Source organism: Mytilus edulis, chromosome 7 (assembly GCF_963676685.1).
Source record: "Mytilus edulis chromosome 7, xbMytEdul2.2, whole genome shotgun sequence".
In the NCBI taxonomy this organism is placed as follows: domain Eukaryota; kingdom Metazoa; phylum Mollusca; class Bivalvia; order Mytilida; family Mytilidae; genus Mytilus; species Mytilus edulis.
In genome coordinates this window covers 31784965-31797558 of record NC_092350.1, presented here as the reverse complement: position 1 = coordinate 31797558, position 12594 = coordinate 31784965, and the positions used below count along the sequence as shown (strand labels likewise).

The 12594-nt window shown below is 29.2% G+C and overlaps 1 protein-coding gene and 1 long non-coding RNA gene across 4 annotated transcripts in view; one reads left to right on the top strand and one right to left on the bottom strand.

The window, feature by feature from the left end:
- The first annotated feature begins 716 nt into the window (after positions 1-716).
- On the top strand, positions 717-5187 carry LOC139482629 (uncharacterized). The gene is made up of 2 exons (XR_011654888.1): positions 717-3072; positions 4821-5187. It is a non-coding gene; the product is annotated as an uncharacterized lncRNA (long non-coding RNA).
- LOC139482624 (MOB kinase activator 2-like) overlaps positions 4873-12594 on the bottom strand; it is a 49640-nt gene continuing 41918 nt past the window's right edge. For all 3 annotated transcript variants that reach the window (XM_071266549.1, XM_071266548.1, XM_071266547.1), the window contains exon 5: positions 4873-8057. In XM_071266549.1, coding sequence (XP_071122650.1) covers positions 7768-8057 — 290 coding nt within the window. In that variant the 3' untranslated portion in view covers positions 4873-7767. The remainder of the gene's footprint in view (positions 8058-12594) is intronic.

Here is a 12594-nt window from a genome sequence, read left to right as displayed (position 1 = left end):
CTGAGTGTTGTTGGAATAAGCATTGTGTATCAGTTTCATGGCATTTAATTTAGGCAAACTTAAATTAGAGAAAGGAAATTAAAATTCTGCCATTCATATAGTGGCACAACGTTAACTCTATAACAGTAAAAGTAACAGGGTTACACCACCAAAATTCAAATTTGTTTTGTGGTAATAAGCATTGTGTATAAGTTTCACAACAATTTGTTATGGCAAACTAAAGTTAGAGAATGGAAACAAATTTCGGGGAATACAGATAAGACGAGGGTAAAACTGAACGCTCACTGCGTACAACAAGGGTATAAAAAATCGCCACATTTGGTAATTGCCTGGCCAAATCAGGGGTCTTTAATTCAGCAGTTCTTGTTGGTTGCTGTCAATAATGTTGATTTCTGGTTTATTGTTTTATCATAGGTTGGCTTTTTTTCTTTTGAATGTTATGTCTGGTTTTTTTTATAGCTGACTAAATGGGATGGGTTTTGCTCATTATTGAAGAAAGTACACTGATTTATAATTGCTTTAATGCATGTCATTTAGACTGTTGGATTGGATAGTTATGACATTTGCAATCGTACCACATCTCCTTGTTGTTTTTATTCAAATTCACATGTTCTTGTCTTGACATGCATGTTATTAGTGCCACTGCTTATTAAACCGATAAAATTTCCTGTTTTTGTTGTTGTGGAACATGTATATTTAAAATGGATCAAATAAAGAACAAAATATCAACATATTTATAACCTTTTAATGATTCTCACAATCAACAGCTGTCAACATCATACCATATGATAATAACCATGGAAACTAAATATTGCACACATTTTTTTTCAATCCTATATCATAAACAAATAACAATGTTCTATATATAGATATGTTGTCATGACAACAGCCAACAAGACTATTGAATCAAGTACATTAAACATGGAATATTGTAGCAATGACCTTGATATTTGGAAGTGAATCAATCTACAATATATTTCTTCAAACTTTGTCCACGCCATTTAATCTTAAAATAGGTCAATAAACATGCGTAAGTATTTTTCGTAACTTCTTTAACAGAATCAACAATATTCTAAGGCGAACTCATACATTTTCCTAAAAGAAAAAGAAGCAAAGGACAGAGTGCTAACAGCTAAATTTGGTCGTAACTGTTTTCTAAAATTCAAAAGTTATGTCTATTTCAAATTTTTCATTCTGTTATCTTTCAATTTTTAGGCCAAATAGGGCCCCTAGCACATCTCCTCCTTTCTTTGAAATATGAGTCAAACAAAAGTTAACTATTAAACTACCATGCAAAGAAACACCTTTTTCTATTAGCTTTCTGACTGTACACCTCAATACACTTCTTTCATACAAAATATGATATTAGCCACAGAAAACAAGTTTAAACAAAAATCTATGACATATTAGGGTAAAAATGAATATATTGACTATTCAAAAATTGAATTAGAAATCACCAAATGTCTTTACCAAGCATTATGAAATTTTATTATGTCATCTAAATGGTTAAAAAGTGCAGTAACATGTATAAAGAATGAATGTTCCTTGCAACCATGTTTTTTTGTGAACATTAATAATATAAGACAATTTATTTATAATTCTTTTAACACCATACATAATAATTTTAATGTAGTCTGATGTCCTGTATAGATAATTCTTTATCCTCAAATAAGGTCAAATTTCTATTAAATGGAGAAAATTGTCAGGTATAACAATTTCGTTAGTTCACAGTATATTAGAGGTTATCTCCCTTATAATAGGACTTTTATCAGTTTATTTCACATCTTTACACAAAATATTATAGAAATAAACAAAAATTTAAGGGTCTATATTAAAAGGATTCACATGTATTTCTTGACAACAAAATAATTCTAGGAAAAATAATCAATTGGTATCTCCCCTTTGCTTATATGCATCAAATCTTTTAACAATGGTGTCCTCTACCTAAATAGCGATACACAGTATCCTTCATTGTAAGGTTAGAACAAATACAAGCTCTTCAAATAGCAAAATATCTAAAACATTGACAATGGAATGATCTTATTTATTACATAAGTTATAATATCATAATACTACAATTTAATGGATTTCTCTTCATTTTTCATGAGCATTTTGAGGTCATAAGGTCAATGTAAATAACTTTGTAGATATTATAATGATAGGACATATGATCTATAATATTATTGCTAACAGTATGCCTATGCCAACAGATTATATGTTTGACATAGTAATAATAAGCTATATATGTATTAACTTTGCTAGCAGTCAGCTTCAATATATTGCCTTCTAATGTGTCTTTGGAAACTAGGGAGAAAATTATGATCAAAATTGTTAACAAAGTCTTTAGATAACGTAAAAACATCAGAAAGAAGTCATTATACTTTCCTACTACCGGTATATTTTTTTAATTCTCTTATTCTATTTTCAAATGTCTACTCATTATCAATTTTCAATAATAAATTATATTTAAAATAAATAAGATTTAAGTATGTTGTGAAGTGCAATTGATTGAATGAACAGACATGACTTTTAACATAAAATAAATCAAGCCACAATAATAACAGGTATTTCATTGAAATTTTTGTACCTGCGTTAAAAAACTAAAAACACCAACAACCAATACAAATTCTTCTGATTATTGCATTTATACAATAAATACAATTTGCAAAGACCATTTTGCTCAAGCAATGTCATTTTATAATTTTATAATGATAGATCCATTCATATGGTCTAGGAGAGTATAAACTTAAATTATTAATTAAAATCTTTGGTAACAGTTGTATTTGATTCCATCAGATTAATAAAGAACTTTGCATAGATACATTGAAATACATTGTATAACAATTTATAAGGATTTGTTGATTGAATTACAAGGAAATACAAAGATTACTTTTTTTTAGTAAAAATTACATTGTGCACTACTTGTCATTTTATTTACACTGTAAATTACATTGAATTACAATGAAATACAAAGATTACTTTTCTCAAAGTAAAAATTACAATGTGCATTACTTGTCCTTTTATTTACACTTTTTACTGATTTTTTTTGTCCAAGACATGATTTAAGGAAAGGTACGGAAGCGTATTAGCGCCACACATTTTTTTTTTTAATTTTTCTTCCTATGTTTGCGTTATAACGCAAACCTTTGCGTTATAACGCAAACATTTGCGTTATAACGCAAACCTTTGCGATATAACGCAAACCTTTGCGTTATAACGCAAACCTTTGCGTTATAACGCAAACCTTTGCGTTATAACGCAAACCTTTTGCGTTATAACGCAAACCTTTGCGATATAACGCAAACCTTTGCGTTATAACGCAAACCTTTGCGTTATAACGCAAACATTTGCGATATAACGCAAACCTTTGCGATATAACGCAAACCTTTGCGATATAACGCAAACCTTTGCGATATAACGCAAACCTTTGCGTTATAACGCAAACCTTTTGCGTTATAACGCAAACGTTTGCGTTGTAACGCAAACCTTTGCGTTATAACGCAAACCTTTGCGATATAACGCAAACCTTTGCGTTATAACGCAAACATCTTTATTTCAATTATTCATTAAGTTTTGTATATATGTCCGTCTGTCATTCATTTCGGATGTGATTTACTAGTAGATAAAAAAAGAAACATACATACAAGGCCAAATCATTATAATAAATATGCATAGATATAATGGAATAATTGAAGTGCAATTATACATAAATTAAGACTGATTTGTGCATCAGAAAAGTATATATTTTAAGAAGAAAATAGATATAGTATATAGTCATATTAAAATTGAAAGATCAAAAATAATGTCATACAATTGTGAAACCTCCAAGTCAAATAGACAAAATGATCTTTCTGCTTTAAAATGAACTATTAATAAGGAAACATTTTTTTTAAATCTCAGAATATGATCAAGATTCTTTGATAGAAAGTCATTGAATTTTCATTTCAATATAATGAAGTATTTTTAAGATGCTTGGGTAGCAATTTGAATAGAGAGAACATAATTTTATTAATGAAACATCTTCATTCTATACATTTATTGCCAAAGGGTAGCTTGTTTGAATGTCACCTACTTTACACAGTTCTCAAACGAGAGCTTACTTTGGAAGTATATTTATATTCGGTTATAGCTATATTAGCAGGGTTGATTTTTTTCTTAGGTATAACCTCAATTTACTCAATTTTCTTTGTAATATATATACTAGTAGTAACTTGGATATCGTTTTTGGGGACCTTATAGTTTGTTGTTTAGTGTGAGCCAATGCTCCGTGTTGAAGACCGTAATTCGGCCTATGATGGTTTACTTTTACGAATAGTGACTTAGATGGAGAGTTTCTTTATTGGCACTCATACCATATCTTCTTATATTATTATGCTCATTATTAGTCATTGATATGATATAATTATTCAAGTAGTTTACTTTGCAATTACTACAAAGGTGATAAATTTTATTATATCCAGCCTCCTCCATTAATAACTACTGTTTCCTTTGAATCTTAAATAAGAAATAAGATAAAACAAATGTTTGCGTTATAACGCAAAGGTTTGCGTTATATCGCAAAGGTTTGCGTTATATCGCAAAGGTTTGCGTTAAAACGCAAAGGTTTGCGTTAAAACGCAAAGGTTTGCGTTATAACACAAAAGGTTTGCGTTATAACGCAAAGGTTTGCGTTAAAACGCAAAGGTTTGCGTTATAACGCAAAGGTTTGCGTTATATCGCAAAGGTTTGCGTTATAACGCAAATGTTTGCGTTATAACGCAAACAAAGGAACAAAAATAAAAAAAAAAAAATGTGTGGCGCTAATACGCTTCCGTAGAAAGGTATGGTTTAAGCTGCTGAGTCAGTAAACCAACAAATGAAGGCATCTATGTGTTTTTAATTTTGGAGCTTTGTCTTAACTTTTTTTTATTATTGTTCAAAGCAAGAAGTGAATAGTTGCACATGTAAAAATTCCTTAAAAATAACAACAGTATATTACATTTTGAAGACATTCTTTATAAAATAGTCCAAAGCTTCAACATTAATCAGGTTTACAGTTTCTCATGAGTATCAATTTACATTTGCTAGTGAGATTCATAATGTTAACAACTTTTTTAAAGACATTTTCACAGAGTTGATTTTTTTACATGAAACTGCAAACAAAAAAAAGCTAAAAACTTTACAATATGCAAGTCAATACCCATTAAATGATTCAAACACTTGTAGCTAAGCATAAAATGGGACTTTTTCAATTCATTGCATAGTGAATCTGTACAATTACCTCATTTTTTTAATATCATAGCTTATATCATAAGTTTCCTCCAAATTTATTTTTAGAATCCATTTTATTAATGACCCAAAGTAACATTTCTGGGATACAACCTTCTTTCCGTTGTAAAACTAGGCATTTAAAATTTGTATGGATGAATAAGCTCCTGTCAAATCTTTCTTGGTTCCTATTTTTCATTCATATATGAATGTGAAGTGAAAAAAAACCTGATAAGATTTTTTTAACACAAAAACACATTAATTTCGTAAGGCAAGTTTTCGCATAGCTTTTGATTGTCTGATCAGAATTTATTCAACTTTTCAAAGATGGTTTATTACAAGTGCTTTTGTTGTGATTTTATTTTTAAAATCTTTATATATTTTTCAAAGAAATGGTAGAGTGCAAATTTTTTCAGTGTTGCAATCTATGTTCAGCAAATCACTTTAGCTTTAACAGCAAAGTTATTTACCAATTATCTTTGCTTTTACAGTCAAGTTATTGACCAATCATCTTTGCTTTTACAACCATGTTTGGTCGATCTATGCTTGCACAATCCAGTTTGTCACCGCCTTCTGTTTTAATAGTTAAAATGTTCACTAATAATCTATTTATATTCACTGTCATTATGAAATCTTACCATAAAAGAAAACAAACAAATGAAACATGAAAAAAACTTCAATATTTTTTTTTTAAATTGATATAATGACTAGTTAAGTTATGTATGTTTCCAGACCCTAAAAAACATTTGCACATACAACGAAAAGCAAGAAATAATTCATGAAATTAACAACTAAAATTTGAATCATATCTATTAATAGCATATACATTTTGTATACAGGTATAAATAAATGTTGACTATTTACTATTAGTATCAAACATCCAAGGCTAACGAAAAAAAAATTAAAAAATAACATTACAAAATATACAACACATTGTTTATAATTTTCTATTAAAACAAAAATCATGTTCCTGAAGAAGGCAATTAATATCAAGATTTTCATTGCTTAGTCACTTGTTAGCAAAAAGCAAAATGTTATCAAATATATCATGAGTTATCTCCCTTACACTGCTCTGACTAGAATTTGAAAATGTAAGTGCCCTATTTTTTTTCAATTTTATCATCGAAAAAAATCATTAAATACATTTTTGACAGCATAATTTCTTATTAAAATCCCCAAACCTATGTATCTAAAACACACTGAAATCACATAAAGAATAAAGCACTATATGGTCTAGCACTGGACAAGGTATGTTCTGGACCATAAGGTCTAGCACTAGACAAAGTAAACATACTTGGTAGGTCATCCAATCAATTCAATAAATTAGCCTAACTTTTTATTATTATTTTCACATATTTAACAATCTTATGAAGAATATATCAGATGTCAGGACTGTAGGCTGACCTTAATTTTTCAACCATGACAATAGATATAGATATAGATTCTACCATAAAAATTGAAAATTAAGTTTACTACCGATTAAGACACCCCTGAATCTGAGGATCAATAACTTGGTATAGCCTATTGCAGAGTTAAATTTTTACTTAATCAACAATTTCTTAATTTAAACTGCCCTTTAAATGTGTTTCATCATTTTACAAAATATAATACAGAATTCATTTTAACATTGCAATTTATGAGAAAATTTTAATCAAAATTAATGAAATTTTGAGAGAAATATTTCCAGACAGAATAATAAATGAGGTCTAAAATTTACATCTTATTTAGTCAGTCAATGTACTTTGGAAAATGAATTTCTAACAGGACATTGCTATAAACTTTTTGTTTTAGAGAATAACTATAAAAGGCTTGTCAAATTTACTGAATTTTGTTTTTTTTTGTGTTTTTAATGCCACTTTAAAGCACCGCTTTTGGCTATTTTGTGGCAGCCAGTTTTTATTGATAGAGGAAGTAAATTCACTGAAAGCTCAACATACTTAGTTTTATGATATAAAATAATGCAGTAGTTGTACACTCTAATAGATTAGGAAATTATTCAAAATGTAATAAAGATTTTTATTAGGACATGTGAAACCTTTAATTTCACTAGATGTGAAATATAATCTAAAATAATTAAGGATTAATTGGTTTTCAGCTGATTATAACTAGTTTCTGTAACTAATTGATTTGGGTTTTTTTTTAAATTTAAAACCTTATTAAAACATCTGCTTCCATAATCAGAACTTCTATTTTAGTTTATATAATGACAATGATGAAATTCCTTATGTTAAATAAATGTAAAAGTTAGAGCAAATAAAACTGTGTATTGAAAATTAATTCAAAGTAAGCCACAAAAAAGATCTGACTGGAATACAAGTTTGAAGGTAGACTTTCTTCACAAGCTTTTAAAGTACATAGACTTTCTACACAAGCTTTTAAAGTACATAGACTACAATAACTGAGATCCAACAACAACATCTATTACATTTGGATTTGGCTGTTTTTGACACATCACAGGAGAAAATCAGCACTCCAAACATTCATGCCTCCAACATTCTCTCGTCCTTCATATAAATCATGCTACGATCGTGTAACTTCACTGGTTTCCTTATCATCATTCTGATTAGGGTCGGGTAACTGTTTGACTAAAGCTTCTAAAAGATCCTGAAGAACTTCTGTTTCTTTGTCTTCCATTAAGTCAAATTTAATGTTAAACACCATAAAGTGTGTGAACAAACTATTTAAATGTCCGTGTATTCCTAACGTTACACAGTCTGAGTAATGTGCGTGATACATGTGTGCTAAAACATGGAATAATAGTCTATGACACTTTTTGGTCGTTGCTTCTAAACTATTTGGAAATGGCTGACCTGAAAAGATAATGAAACTTTATTATAACATAATTATTTAAAAAAAAATCTTTATAATTAGTTATCAAAAGTTGTGCCAAATACGGCACTGGTAATCTATGCCTGGGATAAGAAAATCCTTAGTTTTTCGAAAAATTCAAAGTTTTGTTAACAGGAAATTTATAAGAATGACCACATTATTGATATTCATGTCAACACCGAAGTTGACTACTGGGCTGGTGATACCCTCAGGGACGAAGAATATGGAGATGTGGTATGATTGCTATTGATCCACCAAAGTTCAAATGTTTAAGGATGTTAGCAGTTATAGACAACCATATTGCCTTCAACCATGAGAAAAGTTGATGTCATAAAGGTGGCTACAAAATGCATAGAAATGACAAATGTGAAACAATTCAACTAAGATAACAGCTTTATTAATAACCAAACAATTTAACAAAAACACAATATGATTGTCAATTTGCTCATACTGAAATGACTTAGCAAAAATATTTCATCAAATATTGTTACAGTAGGTTAACTAGAGCAGTGCACCCGTTGTTAAATGAAATTAAGACAATGTTTTTCTGTACAGGATAGGTCTCTTTCCTAGAAAGTTGAATATTTAAATGATTATTCAAGATGGGTGAGCTCACTTGGAAATAGGATATTCAACCTCAAAACTTAGTTATTTAAATTTTTTAAAATAGTATCCATACAATTTTAAGTTGAGAACTTCTAAGAAATCAGACTGACTTTGATGGTTCACATTTTCTTAAAATTTTAGTTTACATGACAATAAAAACGTGTCTGTTAAAAGTACTTTCAGGTCTGCTTAACACAGATTTTTTTTTCTAGACTCATTAAGGTAATAGATGACAGCATACATTATTTACCCAACGATTTTAAAATGTATCAACAATCGTTTGTTTACATTCTAAAACTTCAAATACTGATATGAAATCACTTTCAAGTTCATATTAGAAACTGAATCAATATAATTTGTCCTTTAGAGATTTGAGAATACATATTCTAACTCTAGGAATAAAGTGATTATACAACTTCTTAGTTTTATTGATATGTAAACAGATTGTCTGGTATATTTTGTGTAGGTTTATTCAATAAAGTTTTGTCTGGTAGATGCTTTTGCTACCGAAAATGCAAACAATTATCACACTTTTGTGTTTTCATTGACAATTGGCTGCAAAATTTGGGCAGAAACTCTCATTTGCATATACCAATTTTTTTTTTACTTCATTGTGAACATGTTAACTACATTTCAAATTGATTTTACCATAACTTTGTGGAAAACTACTTAAAACCAAAACCTGTAAGAGGACGGATGAATGGATACACAGATTAAAAAAAACCATAATGTCCTCCTTCTATTGTAGGTCAGGCATAAAAATGATCCTTCTGCTTTCATCAAATTAGTATTAACCAGATAAAAATTGAATTTCAAGCAAATAGCTTGTGGCATTATGTCATTATCTTTCCTAGTTTTACAATATTTCTTCTTATAAGTATGATTAAGAAAGTCAAAAACACTAAGTACCTTTAGAAGTAACTTTCAATAATTTCTTTAAAATGAGATATATTATGCAACATATGTTTGTTGACAAATTGTTACACTTTAATGTCATTACAAACAAGTTAATGGGAAGCTCGGAATATAACTTTATCAAACATCAAAAAACAATTTGTATATCATTGTCCTTCATATCTTTCATATTTCAGGTAAAAAAATAAAAAAACACATAAATTATAGTAAATTTGTTTGAATAAATTGAATTTCATATCCTTTAAAAACGGAGCCAAATAATTTCAAAGAAACATCAAAGTTAAAAGGATTTATAGCAATTATGTCTCATCAGGCTATATATAGAAATGATGATTTTATTTATATCAATAAATACATGTATGACGGAAACAAATAGAGCCAAACAAAAATATTCAATATTCATGGTGTCTTCCTATGAGGTGATTTATGCTAACCAATCAATTCTGTTTATACTGTATCTGGCCAAGTCTCTAGTACAAACAAAAATAAATAAGACATCAGTTTATAGCAAACAAATGGGCTTGAAATGGTTTGTTGATATTGTGAATTACGGTAACCTTGAACAGATTTTTAGAAACGAACATTGCACTTTTAAAAACTGGTCCAAGGGATTAGGGTCTTTTGAACAAATATTTGAAATTCAGAATTTTTAATCAGATAATGAAAATTAACCACAGCTTAGTGTTAAAGACAGGAAGAAGCACTTTGGATTATTGATTTAGTTAAACATGTGTTCTATTTAAAGGACAAAAGTCACAAGGTATATTCAACCATAGAAATTAAAGTTTTAAGAGTCCCTGGTATCTATGGGTTTTTTTTCTTCAAATAAAATCTCACTTTTAACAACATTTTGCAACCATGATTACATAAAAATTATGTTATTTAATGACCAGACTTGTTTCAATGCCATATATGCCAATTTTAATCCCCCCCCCCCCCATCCCCAAATTTGTGGACTAAATAATGGCTTTCAGGCTCCTTATCTCTTAATAACATTAGAGGAATCATTGGTTTCCATGTTTATTGTTAGATTTCAAAGCTACCAGTTATAAAATATATTCAATGGTATCTAGGAAATACATTGATACTAATATCTGAATTAATCGGTAACCAAAAACAAAATTTAAGTGGATCTTAAAAAAACATTGGACTAAATAAATTGAATGATTTGCTGTAGTACTGATTAACCTCAAGATTTTAATAAAATCTTACATGCAGGAATAAATATAAACAATTGATCAGTCAGACACATCAGAATTGGTTTTGGCAGTTTGTTTTATGCTGACTTTATGAATCGAACATAACAATACATCCGACATGTATGTGGGCATAGGATTTTCCATTTAACATGCAAACAAATTCTTTTTTTTTTAATATAACAGGGAATTCATAGTTTCATTTCCAATGCGATGCAATCACTATACATTGTATATTCATTTTACCGGTAAATTGCGTTTACAGTTTGCATTATATAAAAAATAAATTTCCTGGTCTGATTATTGTTTCAATCTTTATCACATTTGTTGTAAGAAAGATAAGTGTATCTGATGACACATAGATATGTCTGGACACAAACTTATAAAACACATAAACTGTGCAAAAGTTTTAAAGTCAATGGACAATGACTGAGAGGCAAGGGCGAAATAATCTTAACGGAATGCAGCTGCATTTCAAATATTGAATAATCATTTGTAGTGGTTCCCATTAAACTGACTTAAGTTTAAACCTATTTATTAGTAGTGGATTGGGTAACAACTTATTGCAACTTATATTAATTCCTTTCCACTTTGCAGGTGCGAGTGACCTTATCACATACTGTCATAAGTTTCAATGTCAATGGAGCAGGAGGGGTCAGAGCCAAATAATCTTCATGGAAATAAGATAATACTAATACAACTGCATTGACTTAACACTAATTGTTTCCCTTAAACTGACCACATCACGACCAAACAAATTGTTGACTCAGCCAACGCGGACATTAAAAGCACCATGCGTCACAGGCCAGACAAACAGTCATTTAATATTTGATTTTTAAAGAATAAAAAAGTTTAACTTAAAGTTAATGTTGATATGTTACTGAAAAGACTGCCATTTAATACCTGAATATTTCAATGCAGTGAAAACCTTTAATTTGTATACATATATTAAATAAACATGGTTGGACACAAACTTGATAGTATTATTGAAAGCTTCTTAACTATTACAGAATTAAAGCAGTGCCTAATTTTCAACTTTTAAAATTTATATTTGAATTTTAGTTTAATAGAGATCAAGTTTTCTAGGATATTATGCTATATATTTTCCTATTAAAATGTTCAGTTTAATACCTTTTACTTCCTTTTGCACTTACAATCTAAGTGCATGTAGTGCAATTGTTCTTTATAGACTTAAAAGACAACAATTTTTTATTTTTTAAAAGCACAATTTATCACCATTTTTGGTGATTTTGCATGTAAACTGTCACATGTTTTATGTAAATGTTCCACAGTTATAAATGTATACATGTTTTTCGTCTGGTGTTTTATTGTCTACTTTTTTATATTTTTTTATTAAAAATCTTTGATCATTCAAACCTAACTTCTATCTTTACATTCGGCGCAATATAGCCTTGTTGCACTCATGGGGCATAAAGCAACCACCAATCCATCAATCTAACTTAACCATGGGCAATATATAGAAAAAAATCTGATTAATATTCCCTATGTGACCTACTTTAAATCCAGCACAAATTTGACAAGACTTAAAGCTCTTGTCCTTGTTCTACATTTCAAAACCTTGAGTATATAATGAAACCCTCCTGACTTACATTCAGACTACGTTTCGGTAACAATACAAACTGAAATTATAGAAAATTGCCTTATTCAAAAGTACTTTTTCACCATAATTGATTAGTGAATTGTTGATTAAAATCTACTTATTCATTATGGTGAAAGGGATAGCAAAGGTGTAAATGAAATCAAAGGTAAACATTTACTAATTTACCTGAAGACACCTGTG